We start from the raw sequence: 17,473 nt of genomic DNA on the forward strand, positions 1-17,473 counted from the left end.
AGTTTCAACTATGTACATGTTAACTTGGGGAAGTGGGGAATTAGCAGTGAGTACCCACTTTAAATATTTCGTCCTTGTCTCATCAATGCACACTTGCCCATCAACACCTGTTCTCTTCAAATTTATGCTCACCACATTCTCTCTCTCAAATTGAAATCCTGGAATTGCAAACACCAGAAATATATGACAAGCAAGTCGGTAATGGAACTTCCTCATTACCACTGTCATAGGGTTTAGCCCTCTCAGGATAACAGCTTCAGCTTTTGGGTGATTTCAATAGCTATTGAAAACTGTTATCTCAGGTGACACATGCATAATCTCACTGAAGGAGATCCACATAGTAATAAGCCTACCACAGACAAGATTTTTTGATGCCAGTACTTTTCATAACAAAATGAAACCATAACATGGTTAGGGTGTGTGAAGGTTTGTAAGTGGTATGTGTGTTTGTGTGTGTATGGTGTGTGAATACATGTGCATAAGAGTGTGGACCTTACCGCATTTTGGCTATAACCACTCTGCTATGCAGCCCCCAGACATGTTGCAACTGAGTAAAGTAGCCCCTCAAGCTGAAAAGGGATAGCTATCCTTGGTTTACTGTGAAGCCTTAACACATCCCGAGTAAGACTAATATAAGCGTGGACAGCTCAGTTGGTTAGAGTGTGGCGCTGATAACGCCAAGGTTGCAGGTTCATTCCCACATGCGACAGGTGCATATCCCTGCAATGCAGTGGGTTGGACTAGATGATCCTCAGGGCACCTTCCAACTCTACAATTTTATGATTCTATGATTGTGTGCAACAGTAATTTGTAAGAATAACCATTTACACCAAGAGCAGATCAGTGTGTATTAAACATTAAACTGGTTTTGAAATTGTCTTTGTTGGGCCGTATTGCAGCTGTTAAGATGAATGTATTGCCAAAGATGTTATTTTTGTTTCAATCATTGCCAATAATTGATAAGATGGATTGTTTTAAAGAGTAGCAAAAGGTGCTCTTGAAATTTATATGGCAGGGGAAAAAACCCAGGATTAAATACAAGATTTTAACTGATAGTAAAGATAGAGGGGTTTTTTCCCTGCCGGACCTAAAGATATATTACGAAACGGCTACATTTTGCTGGATGAAAGAATGGTTTATGTTAGAAAATACTGATGTATTAGATTTGGAAGGCTATGACAATGCATTTGGTTAAAGACCTTTGGAGGTCTTTAAGCAGAGGCTTGACAGGCATATGTCAAGAATGCTTTGATGGTGTTTCCTGCTTGGCAGGGGGTTGGACTGGATGGCCCTGGTGGTCTCTTCCAACTGTATGATTCTATGATTCTATGACAAGGTGAAGGTTCACAAAGGCTTTAAGAACTATATAATCAGAAAATCATTGTATAATGTTTGGATTAGATATAAAGATCTGTTAGAAAGAAAAACACCTAAATGGATTTCACCTTTGGAGGCTAAAGCACATAAAAGATTGAATATGGAAACCAGTTGGTTAAAATATAGGGACATGTCGATAGAAGAAGGAGACCAATTTAAGTTAAAAACATATGAACAGTTGAAGATAAGCTTGATGATTGGCTCCAATATTATCAGATCAATGAAGTATTTAAATTGGATAGGAAAATTGGCTTTCAATCAGAGAAGTCAAAGTTGGAAACAGAATTGTTAGAACCAAAAACAAAAATACTTTCCAGAATGTTATTGCTTGAGTGGCATACGAAAGAAGAACAAACAAAGAATGTTATGATATTGTGGGCAAAGGATGTGGGACATAATATTTTGATGGAAGATTGGGAAAAATTATTGAAACAGAATTTGAAATTTACTGTGTGTAATCTTTTAAGAGAAAATATAATGAAAATGATGTATAGATGGTATCTTACACCAGTAAAATTAGCTAAGATCTATCATAATCATGATAATAAATGTTGGAAATGTAAGAAAGAGGAAGGATCTTTTTATCATATGTGGTGGACTTGCCCACTAGTAAGGGATTTCTGGGAGAAGATTTATAATGAACTAAAGGGAGTGTTGAAAAACACATTTATTAAGAAACCAGAATCCTTTCTATTGGGTATAGTTGGAAAAGAGATTCCCAAGAAAAGTTAAATTTTTATGTATGCTACAACGGCGGCAAGAGTATTATTAGCCAAGAACTGGAAGACCCAAGAATTACCAACAGTGGACGATTGGCAAATGAAAATGATGGAGTACATGGAACTGGCTGAGATGACCGGGAGAATACGCGGCCGGGGAGAAGAAGCGACAGAAGAAGAGTGGCAAGACTTTAAAGTTTATTTTAAAAAATATGGTAAAATTGTATATTGAGATTAGATTTAGAAGTTTATAGAAACTGAGGGTTTGAGAATTATGTTAAGTAAATTGATGTATGAAAGATTTGAAATTGCAAGGAGTTTTAAACAATGAATTGGAAATTGCTAAAGATGAATGAGAAATGAACCGCAAATAGAGGGAACTCGAGGAAGTCCCCTCTTACAATGTTAAAGGAAAAGGATTGTGGTATTTTGATTTTTGTGTTTTTATTGTTATTTGTGTAATGTTATTTTTTCTTGTTATTTTTGTTTGTATCGGTTGTGGTTAAAGTGTTGTGTTTCTCTGTAAAACTAATAAAAATTATTTTTTTAAAAAAACACACACACGTTAAACTGGTTTTTAAACAAAAAGAAAACAACCACCCAGAAATGGTTAAAAGCATTTGACAGACTTTTAGCTTTTTATGCAGCAAATTATTCAAAGTAGGGAAATAAACACTTGCAGTCATTATATTCTTTCCCCAAGACATAGCACCACAGGCTGTAAGAAACATGATTTTGCTAAGTGCTGAGGGAGGGACAAGAGCGGAAGGGTGTAGTGTAGGCTGTGAAGAGAAACAGCGGAGCCTATCCTCATGGAAAGAATTATGTCAAAACCCAGTGAAACTATTATCCAGCATGCACACAGAGAGATGAAAGGAAGGGAGGAGGGGGCTGGAACAGAGAAGGGACAGTTCAACAGATGCCACAGAGATTAAAGGCAGCAGCTAGCAGATCATCATTTTTCCTGGAGTTAGTTCTAATACTGGGAAAACAGTGCAGAAAACATAATTCTTGAAACTTGGACCATAAGCCACTCTTTCTTATGTTTTATTCTGCATTACACATTTTAAATTTTTGATGAGTTATTTTAATATTTTGAAAAAGCAATGGTAACATATAATTAACCATTGTCATTTATTGTTTTCTAGTTGAGCAGGCAATCAAATAATTAAGCAACCAACACAGACTTCAAAAGAACCTGTTGCTATTTGTTAAACTTCAGACAAAAGTGGTACAGATGGAAAGGAATGCAATGCAACTTATTTTTTTATTATTGGAACTAATCCATGCTGGTTCAAAACTATTTTGAGGAAATTGTAAAGAATACCTTATTTATTGCCCTCATACAAGCACACACAATCCTCTTACACCATGTCCCCAAAGTAATTTACCATGCTTTACCAGGCATTAGGTGTTGGTTGCAGGTGTGAGGTTGTTGGCGGTGAGCCTTTTGGCTCGAGTGGCGGTTAGGCATTGGGTAAGCCTTGTTTATGGGAGGGGAGGTTGTTGCCTCCACCTGCCCCTCCTTATTAAGGGTATCCCATTAAAGGGATCTGGGTGTGTGGTTCCTGTCCAAAGCCTGGGTGTGGGCTAGGGCCATGCCACAACCCCATTGGTGACCCTGGGGGTGCTCTCAATTGATACATATCATAGGGCTCTCCCTATCAGTGGTTGACCTTTGAGAGACTTCCTGCAGATGGGCAGGAGAGTCAGGATATACAGTAGTCTGGCTTCACCCAAATGCCTAAGCCAAACAGCTAACATCTGTAGCCAATGAAGTTGTGACCTAATTTATCCCATTAACCCAACATACTCGTGTCTGTGTGTTTATTTCTGAGGGGAACTTCGGGGCCTCATTCTGAATGAGTTACACTAGCCAACTTGCCAAAATGAGTTTACTTGTTTACAATGGTAAGTTAAAGGACACCAAATGGCCTGTCATCTAACTGGCTAGAAATTTGGCCCAGCAAACAGACATACTGGTGCCCATGAATTTGATTGTTAAGAGCCAGTGACATAAAATGTCATGTGGCTATAAGGAAGTAAAGCATTTGTTCCTGATGTATACTGGTTAAGAAAAAGTTTAAAAGGCAAGTCAATAGCTTGTCAGTATTTCCCTGCATCTTCCTAAACTTGCTGCTAAAGAATATGAACCTTGTATGTGCCATCACCCAATTCCATGTGTCTTGTTTAATCATATGCCAAGCTTGGATGAGCATCTATTAAACTTGATGATTTAACAAGCACCTACGTACTCAGCACACTGCTATCAACTCTTCTTCATCACAGGGATTACACTTGCACAGGGTTCATCCACGCTTCTGTTGGTGTGACAATTTCTAGTCACAGGTTCATGATTTGTAGGTACGGGTCTGAGCAGTGGGGTGGGGGTTGTCCCACTGTTTACTGTTAAATCATAACATGTGAGATAACCAGCCTCATATAACCAACATGCTTAAATCTAACGTATGAATGGGTTGATACCATAGAGTAAGCTGTCCTGGCAGGCTTAGCAAGGTCACTTCCCCTTACCTTGGGAGAAAATGCATAATCAATCCTACTATTCAACCTCTAGTCTACCTGAGAAGCTCAACATATGAAGACTGCAATTGGTCTTACAGGAAAAAGCAAGGAGTGAGATGGCTAAATATAGCTTTATCCTATATAATAAAGTCCTTGTGTCTCTGCGTCCAGTCCCTGTGTCCCTGGGTTTGCGCTACTGCGCATGTGCCCCACGACAGCCGTTGGGACTTGGAACGCAGAGCGTGCTCTCTCCCACTCTCTCTCTCGCCCCCCCCCACGCTCTCCAGACTTAGGGGAAACGTCGTAAGGAGGAGGAGGAGGAGAAGCGGCGGCGGCAGCAGCAGCCTGGCTGCACCAGGCAGCTCATGGAAAGGCTTTTCCGCTTTCTACCCACTCCTGCCCCTCCCCCAGCCCTGGAGAATGAGAGAGAGAGAGAGAGAGAGAGAGAGAGAGAGACGGGGGTGGTGGAGCTCTAGGCGCGCACTGCTTTTTGCCTCGCAGGCTCCCCTAGAGAGCTTTTCCGTGCGCGCTGGCTTCCCTTCGCAGAAACAAGCTCCTCCAGAAAAGCCTGCATTTCCACAAGCCCCTACCACCTTGCGCAGGAAGGGGTGCTTTCCTCTCCCTCTCTCGCCTTGCCTGCTTTGCCTCAACACCCCTGTGAGGGACAAGGGATACCGGGAAGTCCCTCCCATCTTAAGTTCCAGCCCGTCCCCAAGCACTGGAGAGAGTAAGGAGAGCTCTGCCTCCAGCGGAGAGTCAGGAAGTGGTGTCCGAGGCTCAGGCAAGGTTGTGGAGCCCATGCCTCAGGTGGGACAGGAAGTTGGACGCACGGGGGGGGAGGCCAATCCCCCCAACTCCCGAATTGCGACGCAAACGTAGGGGGAAGAGGTTGGGTCTGCCAAAGCTTTGGTGCTGGAAGAAAACGCGCCAATCGCCATTCGGAGGTTCTGACACCTCACCTTAAGGATGCATTTTTACCGCTCTGAACACTGTAAATAATCAGCACTTAATAAAAGCCTTAAAAGACCATGCTGGAGTCGTTACTCTAGAGTAGCCATATCAGGCCCTCTGACAGCAACCTCCGAATCTTTTTTTGGCTACTTTGGAGTGCAGCGATGAGCGCTCAAGAGGCTGAGCATTGGTGGCTGGAGGCCGAAGCAGCGAAGCAGGAGCTACGGAACCTCACAGCGCAGGCACAGCAGCAATTGCATGCCGCTCAGGAGGAAGCGCGAGGGGCGCAGGAGGAGCTGAACAAGCTGGTGGACCAGGTGAGGACAAAAGAGGAGACTGAGAAACAGCTAAGGGTGATGGTATTGGACCTGCAGAAAAAGTTGGAAGAGGAGAAAGCCGCTAGAGGTGGGGGGGCGCCCCAGCCGCAGCTAGTCCAAGTGAGAAGGGGACAGAGCCTAGTCACCAAGTTTAGCGGCGACCCTAGGGAGTACCTAGGATTCGAGACAGAAATAAATTATGCGCTGGAATTGCATGCAGCAGAATTCCCAGATGACGCGCACAGAGTCTCCTTTATCATAGAGCATTTGACGGGGGCCGCCCGAGAATGGGTAAGACCGCTCATCGCGCAAAAAAATCCTTGCATGAAGAACGCAAAACTATTTCTAGAAGCTTTAAAAATAATGTACGCTAGTGACAGTGAAATGGAGGCCACTAAAGAGGAGCTTCATAACTTAACACAAGGAAAATCGACAGTTAGGGACTACTGGGCGAGATTCACCATGCTGGTGCACAAACTGGGGTGGGATCTGCAAAGTGAGCCAGTGAAATCAGCCTTCTACCTGGGTTTGCACGCAGACGTTAAGGATGAGCTGGCAAGAGGTCCTAAACCGCGAACTATGGATGAGTTAAGCAAAGCGGCGCTAGCGGTGGGGGTGAGACAGGAATCCAGATGGAATGACAAACAAGCGACGCGCGCAGCAAAACCTTGGTTCCCACGCTCCCAGGACAGACCACATCACCAAACCCCACCCCAGGGCCCGCCCCCAGACCCGCCCAGACCAAGTCCAGAGCCGGAACCGATGGAGATCGGTGGAGCGCGCGCGGGGGCTTTTCAAACCCCAGCGGCGCCAAGACGCAAGGAGGGAAGAGGCGGGAATTGCTTTCTCTGCAACTCCCCCCGGCATCGCGTCAGAGACTGCCCTCATCGCAGAGAGTGGCAAGGAAAGGCGGGAACGGTTGTGCCCTCCCCCACTGACGGTGCACCAGCAGCTCAGAGAACACTTGGAGAGGGCCAAGGAAGCGTACAAGAAGGAGGCAGATCGCCACAGGCGACCGGGAGAGGTCATCAGGGTGGGGGACAAGGTTTGGTTATCCTCGGAAGGTCTTCCCACCAGGGGGCGATGCAAGAAGTTAGCACCCAGGAGGCTGGGCCCCTTCACGGTCACGCAACAGGTCAACCCGGTAGCCTTCAGGCTAGCACTGCCTGAGGACATGAGAGTGCACCCAGTGTTTCATAGATCGCTGCTGTCGCCGTACAGAGAAAGTACCAGGTTCAGGGACAGCGATCAGCCTCCAGAGGGAGAGGGGGAGACGGGAGACGCCCGACAGCTCAATGAGGCAACTGAGATTTTAGACTCAAGGAGAGGGGTGAGAGGGCTGGAGTACCTGATAGCATGGGAGGACACTCCGCCGTCCCACAATGAGTGGATACCGGCCACGGAAGTACCCGAGGAATTTTTAGTGGAAGAGTTCCACGCCCTGTTCCCCCACAGGCCCAAGCCCTGGCACATGGAAAGGGAGGGAGAGGGGGAGGGGCGGGAGGAAGGGATCGCAGGCAGCAGCTCTCCATGGAGATGGGAAGCGGAATTTGAGGATACGGAAGAAGAGGTGTGGGTTTCACCGAGGTCGACTACGTCAGAGACAGGAGAGGACTGGCAGAACATTTTTACTCCCACCAGCTCTGACGCCACTGACTTCTTGGGATTCCCGTCTTCTCAGGGGGAAGGGGAAAGATCGCAGGATTGGGGGGAAATTTTTACACCCACAGGCTCGGATGCCACAGACTTCTTGGGGTTTCACTCGTCCCCAGCAAGCAGAGAGCCCCTAGGGAGGGGGGGAGAGGAGCCTGGGAGGGGGGTGGATGTGAGGGACAAGGGATACCGGGAAGTCCCTCCCATCTTAAGTTCCAGCCCATCCCCAAGCGCTGGAGAGAGTAAGGAGAGCTCTGCCTCCAGCGGAGAGTCAGGAAGTGGTGTCCGAGGCTCAGGCAAGGTTGTGGAGCCCATGCCTCAGGTGGGACAGGAAGTTGGACGCACGGGGGGGAGGCCAATCCCCCCAACTCCCGAATTGCGACGCAAACGTAGGGGGAAGAGGTTGGGTCTGCCAAAGCTTTGGTGCTGGAAGAAAACGCGCCAATCGCCATTCGGAGGTTCTGACACCTCACCTTAAGGATGCATTTTTACTGCTCTGAACACTGTAAATAATCAGCACTTAATAAAAGCCTTAAAAGACCATGCTGGAGTTGTTACTCTAGAGTAGCCATATCAGGCCCTCTGACAACCCCCCTCCCCACCGCACTATAGGTAGGCATTGCTTGAGGCGCAAATACGGTGCCCGAGGTGGCTCTCCCAGCAAGGGGCGGGAGGGTGAATGCAAGAGCCCTTGCAAGGGGGGGGGGGTGACGGAATGGTGTTGAGGGTGGGGTTTGCAAGGGGGGCGGCAGTCCGTCAAAGTGGACTGTCTAGCTGTAGCAGCTTGTGCTCTGTCCCAACAGGACCCTGGAATTCCTGCTGCGGCACCTGGCCCGCATGGCTATCCACAGTCAAAACACCAGCATGCATATCCACAACTTAGCCATCGTTTGGGCACCCAACCTGCTGCGGTGAGACGCCCAGATCAATGGCCCTGCACTGGCACTCCCCACCCCACCCCATGCCTTCCCTGTGTTGCCACGATGCTCCTCCGCCTTGCACCCTCTCCAGCTCTTGCCTGCAGCACTCTTTGAATCCTCTCTCCATGCTACCCACGGCATTTCCCCTGCGCTAACACCAGCCCTTACTCATAACTCTCTGGGGCATGAACTCGACCCTTCCTGCACTCAGCCCCAAGGGATAAGAATCCACAGCTCTTAAGCACCTCTCTATTCCCCCCATTTCATCCCCAGCATATTCTGGCACTCTGGCTCAGGCTTTAGACTGTGTGAGATTGGTGTGTGTGTGTGTGTGTGTGTGTGTGTGAGAGAGAGAGAGAGAGAGAGAGAGAGAGAGAGAATCAGAATTAAAGAGCTGGAAGGGACCTGGAGAGCCCTGTAGTCCCCTTCACTGCAGTGTAGGAATCTTTTGTCCAACGTGGGTATCGAACCCACAACCCTGAGAGGAAGAGTCTCATGTTCTACCTATGGAGTTCAGGGCTAAGAGGTGTGTGTGTGTGTGTGTGTGTGTGTGTGTGTAATAAGGGGGTATGGTTTGGCCCTGCTCACCATCTGAACGAGCTCCCCAAAGCTTTCCCCCCAGAGAATGTCTTTGTCAGGTTCCCCACCCCTACCTTCAAGGGATTGTTGTGGGTCCCTAACCCCAGGCATTCCTGTTTAGGGCCTCTAGCTCAAAGATGGCTAGCGGGCAGGCTGCATCTGCCCCGCCCCCCCATGACTCTCCTCCCTTGCAAAAAAAAAGTTGTCATCCTTTTCACTGCTCCTGTGTTTCCCTGCTGTGAAGCCATCATGCCAAAAGGGCTTTTTTGTGGTGCCTCAAGGCTACCCACTTCCCCAGTTCAGTCACACCAACCTACATATGTTTCACCACATATGTTCTAGCACCCGTTAATTGAAAGGGCTTCATGATACTAGTCATGTATAATGAGATAAGAATCCAATGTCTGTATTCAGACATATTCAGATATTCAAGATACAAGTGCTTTTTTATTGTCACATATAGGATACATAACTACTACTGAGGAATATAATTTAGGTTTGATGCATCCCTTCCACTGTGCCATGACTCATTACTAATATTCAGCAGAAGACAGCATGTAATTTCAGCATGGTCAGTTATGTAAGGTACATCAAGTACTATAACATATTCATATTATACCATAGGAAAAATAAGATCCAAGGAACTGAGGCTGAAATCCTCTTCCCAAATAAATGAGAGTAAGCTCCATTGATCTCAATGGGACTAACTTCTGAGTAGATATGCATAGGATTGCATGGTTAAATAGATACACAGACGGCTTAAGTTGCTTAGTGTAAATGCTGCAAAGTATCTGGCTCATGATGTAATAGGAAATTATTCCAGTACTCAATGTGACTTACCAATGTACAGCACCACACAGAGTGAACTGATATGCTATGCTTACTGGGGGGGGGGGATGGATAGTATTAACTTCCAGGAGGGAGACTAAAGCGAGTGAAAGAAATTGGTTATAATTCAGCTGTGAAAACTAGAGATATGGGGAGTTAGTCAATGTTAATCATACTTGAATAAGAAGAGATACAACAGAGGTACAGTGGAACCTCTACTTACGAATTTAATGCATTCCGAACGCACATTTGTAAGTCGAAAAAATTTGTAAGTCGAATCCCACAGGAATGCATTGGGAGAAAAATTCGTAAGTAGAAGCAACCCTATCTAAAAATCCGTAAGTAGAAAAAATCCTATCTAAACCACATCCAAGATGGCGGACGGAGCTCCATTCGTAAGTAGAAACATTCGTAAGTAGAGTTATTTGTAAGTAGAGGTACCACTGTATATAGAATGATGTGGAGAAAGTGGAGAAAGAAAAGTCCCCCCTCTCCTATAATACTAGAACTCAAGAAGAGCCAATGAAGCTGAATGTTGGGAGATTCAGGACTGGAAAAAAACAGTACTCATTCACACGGCTCACAATTTATCATGTTATCTTTACGTTGAGGCACATCAATGGAATGACTAGAATAAACAGTAGAAATCATTTGAGGATTACTCATTATCAGCATTATGGCATGTGCCTATTTATGATGTAAGCATTAATAACTAAAAGCAAGCCATACCTAAAAGTTCTCATTGCTGGCTAAGTTTCATTCTATATATGCTTTGACTGAACACGAAGTCCTAAAAGACTGAAGTCTCAAGCAGCCTCTGGGGCTAGAAGTGCCTTTGCCTAGCCAAAGCTAGTCTCTTAGCTATGGCTTCTCCTGAACCCAGATAAGAGAAGCACCATAGCTCAGTGGTTAGATCATCTGCTTTGCATGCAGCCCCTAGTTCAATCCCTGGAGTCTTCAGGTAGGGCTTGGCAAGAATCCTGCATGAAATTATGGAATGCTCCAGCCAGGGAGATGTTCTTTTCTCTCCTCATTCTATTCCATCAGCAGCATACACAAGGCGTCTCACAACTAGCTAGAGGAACTAGATTGGTGTAACCAATGTGGCCCTCTACGTTATTGAACTCCACTTACCATCAGCCCAACCAATCTAGCCATTGAACAGGGATGATGGGGGTTGCGGTTGAACAATATATGTTGGCTATCCCTGAACTTTTGGGAGAAAAGCAATGACAAACCTAGACAGCATCTTAAAAAGCAGAGACATCACCTTGCCTACAAAGGTCCGTATAGTTAAAGCTATGGTTTTCCCAGTAGTGATGTATGGAAGTGAGAGCTGGACCATAAAGAAGGCTGATCGCCGAAGAATTGATACTTTTGAATTATGGTGCTGGAGGAGACTCTTGAGAGTCCCATGGACTGCAAGAAGATCAAACCTATCCATTCTTAAGGAAATCAGCCCTGAGTGCTCACTGGAAGGACAGATTGTGAAGCTGAGGCTCCAATACTTTGGCCACCTCATGAGAAGAGAAGAATCCTTGGAAAAGACCCTGATGTTGGGAAAGATTGAGGTCACTAGGAGAAGGGGACGTCAGAGGACAAGATGGTTGGACAGTGTTCTCGAAGCTACGAACATGAGTTTGACCAAACTGCGGGAGGCAGTGCAAGACAGGAGTGCCTGGCGTGCTATGGTCCATGGGGTCACGAAGAGTCGGACACGACTAAACGACTAAACAAACAAACAAACATCCCTGAACTATAGAAGATCTGCAAATTTTGATAAAGAGAGCCTCTTTTTGCAACATTATAATTATAAGTTTTCTGCTCAATTTTAGATGTTGAGCCATTTTGGAAAATGCAGGAGCAGGATCTGAGTTTGGAGAAAGTTCTTTCAATAAGCCAACCGACCTCTAAATTCAAAGCATGTTTTCATATCTCTTCAGTCTCACTAGACATTAAAACGAGATTAGTTTTAATAGGGATACACTCCCCATCCCTTATCAAGAAACATATGGGGGATTATGAGCAGACATTTACTGGAGCAGTTGTACTAGCCACTGTTATGCCCCAACAGGGCCTTTCATAGATTTATTAATATCTTGAAGAGCAGGGCTGAAGCTGTGGTTCTACTGAACTGCGACATTCCTTGTTTGACAAGTGTCCTGCAAATGCAAAACATGACAAACCAAATGCCAGGTCGTGCCTAGCTGTGCTTTGCCAGTTCTGGGAGATGAACAGACATGGTCATTACTACAGCAGAACAATGATTCATCTAGTCTGGTATCCTGTCTCTAGCAGAAACCAACTATGAATATTTCTAAGAAAAGGTCACCCTTCCTAAATAATAAGCCTATAATTGCAATAATACACAGTCTACACAGGCTGTGTTGGGGAATGTTGTTTGACCTCAGCTAGTTATCCAATTACATCCTAAAGCCGGAGACAGTACTGAACATTTTATCCTGGTTAACCAGGCTCATTTACAGTAATGTTCAACCACCATTCTCTTTATCTGAAAAAGGGGGAAATATTATTCTATCACACCTTTATGGGCACTGGGCAGAGAAGCTTATCATGCAGAATCCATATGCACATGAGTATGTATGTAAGTGTTTCCTCTCCCACTCCCCAGGAACAAACCAAGTATATATAGTCAAATTGTTGCCTGCATCTGTGACATTTGGATTCAGTTAAATAACAAAACATTAGGTCACAGGAAACCCCTTTAGAGAACAGCTTCACCTTTTTGATAAGACTTTGGCATTGGTACCAAGAATGAGTATTCTCTGCAATCAAATGTCAAGTTTTGTGCATATCTTCTCATTAAATCCTTCACATAAATAACTCCAACTTTCACTGGGGCAGTGACATGAAAGCTATTTAGGGAGCAGAAGCTCAGGGGGGAATTATGGGGTGTATCCATCCAAGTCCTCTTTGAAAGTGGACTTCCGCTTGTGCAGTGGAACTTTCTCATCCCTTCCTCTCCCCTCCCCACATCAAAATCTAGTCCAGACTGCCATGAAACCTTGCAGAGCAAGGGGTAATAAGCAAATCTCTGCTTTCCAGTGCTTAGCTGAGTTGTCCCCATCTCTCTCTCTCTCTCTCTCTCTCTCTCTCTCTCTCTCACACACACACACACACACACACACATACACACAACAATGACAGATACAGGTGGGAATTCTGCCTCCACTGATGGTTCTACAGCAGCGGCTAGTAGTCCCCATTGGAAAGCTTCTTCACTACAGCACTAGTATGAGCGTTTGAACAGGCCTTTACTTATTCAGAGGCTGTTTGAGGGGGATACAGGGTTGGGAACCTGAGCAACAAGCCATTTAGGTAGGCTCTTTTTAAACAAAAAAAAACAACAAAAAAAAACAACCAGTCTGTATCTGTACTGGACTTGATTTTTTTGTTTTTTCAAGAAAGCTTTTATTGTTGATGGGTTTTTTTAAATTGCTAACTACTTTTGAGATGTTTCACCAGAATATATTCATAAATGAAAATGAACAAATGGTAAATAACCATACTGTAACCAGGTACAAAAGTTACTGGTAAGGTGGTCCATTTCAGGTGGAAGATTATAGGATGCCCTTAAAGGGCAAGACACTGACAAATAGTTACCACAGATTTAACCACAAAGAGTGGATCGTTTCTTGAATGACACCAGATGGCTTTGAGCCACATTTGACTAGTGCTCAGGTATTTAACGAATGAATATGTGATTGGGAGGATGGAATACCTCTGCACCAAAGAGGGTGAAACATAGGAGGAAAACACATCCAGACCACTAAGCTCTTCCCAAGATATACCGGTATATTCAGAGTCAACACTTTCTAGTCGCAAATGCATCTACTTCTTGGATCAAGCACTAAGCAACTAGTCTAGAGGGTTTATGCTGCAGCCCTAGAAGCACCTTGTTTCCTTCTTTTTTGAGGTTTTAAAAACTTTGGTGATTACCCCCATTTCCAAAAACTCAAGAATTATGCTGCAGATTGGTATTCTGAAATAATCACTCACTCTCTCTCTCACACACACACACAAATATTCATTGAGAAAAATTGATTGAAAAGAGCAGCTTCTGCTCCCAAACCTTCCTTTTGGGTACCCTTTCATTATTTGTTGTTCTGCCTTGCCATAAGATTGGAGAAAATACATTAGGGAAACAATAGTATTCCAAAATGTTTTAGTTACCTATGGAGTATCTACCTGTTTCCACTGAATATCCTTGATTTAGCTGACAGCATAGAATAAATCAACAGTAAAACCTGAAACCCCATAAACAGGAAAGGAAAGACATCTTAACCCACCCTCATAAATAAAACTGCAATCAGAAGAACTACAGTATATGTTTGTGTGTTAGTCACCCCACCAAAACAGTACAATTTAAGATCTGGTTTTCCCCATTGTGATAGTATGGTTTAAGATTTATGATTTACCCCATGAGTGCCTAACAACAGCAAAACTGTACTAATACTTCACAGTTTGTACAGCACATTAAAATGTTTCACAAACATTATGCAACATAGCTTAGTTGGAGGAGCATGAGACTTTATCTGGGGGTCGTGGTTCGAGCCCCATGTGTAGCAAAAGATTTCCGCATCACAGGGGGTTGGACTAGATGAGCCCTATGGTCCCTTCCAACTCTATGATCTATTATCACATACATCCAGTGCTTTTTTTTCAGGGGGGGGGACACGCATACCCCTAAACATTTGTGAATCTTTGTACTTTTGTCCATTTACTGTATTTATTTTCCCCGATTTGAATTATAAAATGGGGATTTTCTCGAGTCAAAATGAGAGTACCCCTAAAGGGAAAAAAAACACTGCATACATCTGCAATCCTACAAGCGAAACCAGCGTTATCCCACAGGAGCGGTGCTGGTGGTGCTGAAATAGAGAGTGGCTCCCCTGGGATTTCCTAACTCGTTCGGCTAAGTCTCTTAACCACTAGGCTACACCGGAAATAGCTTTAAAAAAAAACCCCTCCCTAGTAATTCGGCTGGATTCCCCTACACAAGCAAGCCAGGAAGGAGCAGGTGCCGCCGGGAAACCCTGGAGGAGCCCCAAAGCAGAGCAGGGTCTTACCTGGGATGGCCAGATTGGCCAGAGGAAGGGCGCTGAGGGCGGACGGCAAGGAGCCCATCCAGTGCGCGCTGCTGCTTTCCAGCGCCATCCTCTCCGCGGTGCTCCGTCGCCCGTCGCTGCTCTGGCTCGCCGCTTCACCCAAGTCTTCGTCAGCAGCGGCGGCGTCTCCTCGGAGGTCTCGTCCACCTGCCGCGCTCTGGGTCAGCCAGCGCCCGCGGCTCCCTTTCTGCCATGCTCCGAGCGGCTGCCTCGCCGCCTCCTCTGCCTCAGACAAGCGGCTTAATCCCGCCTTCGCGCCCCTTCGCTCCAAAGGGGCTCTCTCAGCACGCCTGACCTCGCGCTCCCTCCGCCAGGGGCTCGAGCGGCGGCCACGCCCTCCCCGCTTACATCACAGCGCGCGGATCCCCGCGGCGCACCTGGCAGGCGAAGGCAAAGGAGTCCCGCCTTTGCGCCAAAAACAAGCCTGAGGGCATCTCCCACGGGAGGGAGGCGGGGCGTGCGCGCCAGCGAGCGGTCAAAACAAATTATCGCTCTTCGGCCAAGCCTCGGCGCGCTGATTGGCTGGCGACGAGCTGATGGCACAGCCCTCCCTTCGTCGCGTGTCAGGAACGCTGGCGCAGCCGGTTGGTACAGTAGGGCAGTTCCCAGCCAGCCGCCCATTGGTTGAAGGCTGGCTCAGCGCTAATTGGGCTAATTTTCTCCCCGACGCGCCCAACCTGCTCACGCTTCTGGGAGTTTGCGGGTTCTTTGAGGGCACGTGGCACTAAGGTGGGAGAATCATCGCACTGGAAGGGACCCCGTGGGTCATCCAGTCCAACCATAGCTGTCAAGTTCTCCCCCTTTTTTTTAAGGGAAATTTCCTTATGCTGAATAGGCGTCCTCGCGAGAAAAGGGAAAACTTGACAGCTATGAGTCCAACCCCCTGCACTGCATGAATCTCAACTGAAGCGTTCCTGGCAGATGGCCATCCAACTTCTCCTTAAAAACCTCAAAGGAAGGAGAGTCGGCAACCTCCAGATGGAGATCATTTTGTTGTCAAACAGCTCTTGCTTCCAGAAAGCATCATCTGGAGGGGCCACAGGCTTCTTATCCCTGATTTGAAAGAAACATTTAAAATGGAACTCCAGGATGCACCTATGGACAAACATCTGATGAAGTTGGTTCTCTCCTCAGCAAAAGCTTCTGCTGCAATAAACATGTTAGCTGCAAGGTGATACAGGCCCTTATTTTTGTGTGTGTATGTGTTTGTGTGTGTGTAACTGCTAGTGTCTCTGTAGTAGCAGTGTAGTAGCCAAAATGATATTCTGAATTTCCTTTGTGGCCTTTCTTTTAAAGTGGAGGAGGAATGAGGATCATCATCTGACTGTAATTTGTGAGAGAACACCAAAATTTTACCCACTTTTCCAGAAGTTCCCTTTATCTGTTTTGTCAAGATCCTTACTTATTAAAGGGGTGGGAAAGCATTGGAAAAAAATCATTTTTGAGATAATTTTTTAAAAATTTTTTATCATGGTGTGTAACTATAAAAACAAAACAGGACCAACACAATGAGGTTGGAACCCTTTATCTAAAATAAATAAATAAAAAGAAGCCTTTCCTCTGTAATCTCATTTCAGCTGCCCTACTTATTTTCAAAGCCTCGACAACACGCTTCTACCATTTCTTTTCTGAAAAGTAGTTCAAACTGGAGCAGCAGGATAAATAAAGCCACGTTCTAATGTTTGTTGAAATGTGAGTGGCTGTAGTTGCAAGTCTGCTTTGAAACAAATACTGAAGCATGCTCACTCTGTTGCTTCTTCTTTTCGATGCTGGTGCATGTAATAAAGCTAAAGGCAAAACTGTTCTGAATAGTTATAATCTGTTACAAAGATGGGGAACTGGAGTTCCTCCAAATGTTGTTTAACTATAACTCCCATCATCCCTGACTTCTTGCTGTGCTTGCTGGGGCTGATGCAGTATAGAAGCAAACAACATCTGGAGCGACAAAGGCTACCCACCCCCCTTCAGCACGAAAACAGGAGATCGTGCTACTGCAGCAATAGCAGTACAGCTGAAACAACAGTGTTTCCACAAAGATTTTTGAGGCTAGGTATGTATGCTACTATTCCTTCTGATTAGCTAAAGCAAAATCATCATCATCATCATCATCATGCAAAATAAGAGGACTCGGGCAAATATGCATTATTTATCCAGGTTGCAGAATTCTGCTTTTTTGTGGGATTTGGATTAGCCTGGCACAACAGTTTGATTATGTTTTGTTTAGCACAGAGAATGCACAGCTCTGTTGGCCACTCTGAGAGCAAAATGATGAACTGGATTGGTCTTTGGTCTGATCCTGCAGGGATCGCTTGATGTTCTTAATGTTCCCCTCTATTTTCATGATCAAATCATCTGTCCAAACTGTTATGTTCCTCAGTGGTTAAAAATCAAAATAAAGACACTGGTCTTTATCATGCCTGTATTCTCTCTCTGAGATAGCAACATGCCGATCTTGTTCAGAAAAATAGTGCAAGAGA

General features: G+C 45.4%; 1 protein-coding gene across 1 annotated transcript in view; it reads right to left on the reverse strand.

The window, feature by feature from the left end:
* PLCXD2 (phosphatidylinositol specific phospholipase C X domain containing 2) overlaps positions 1-15,634 on the reverse strand; it is a 34,655-nt gene extending 19,021 nt beyond the window's left edge. Inside the window, exon 1 of the mRNA XM_035116497.3 lies at positions 14,958-15,634. Within this exon, the coding sequence (XP_034972388.3) occupies positions 14,958-15,045 (88 nt within the window). The 5' untranslated portion in view covers positions 15,046-15,634. The remainder of the gene's footprint in view (positions 1-14,957) is intronic.
* Positions 15,635-17,473: the final 1,839 nt, after the last annotated feature.

Source organism: Zootoca vivipara, chromosome 4 (assembly GCF_965207765.1).
Source record: "Zootoca vivipara chromosome 4, rZooViv2.hap1.1, whole genome shotgun sequence".
Lineage (NCBI taxonomy): Eukaryota > Metazoa > Chordata > Lepidosauria > Squamata > Lacertidae > Zootoca > Zootoca vivipara.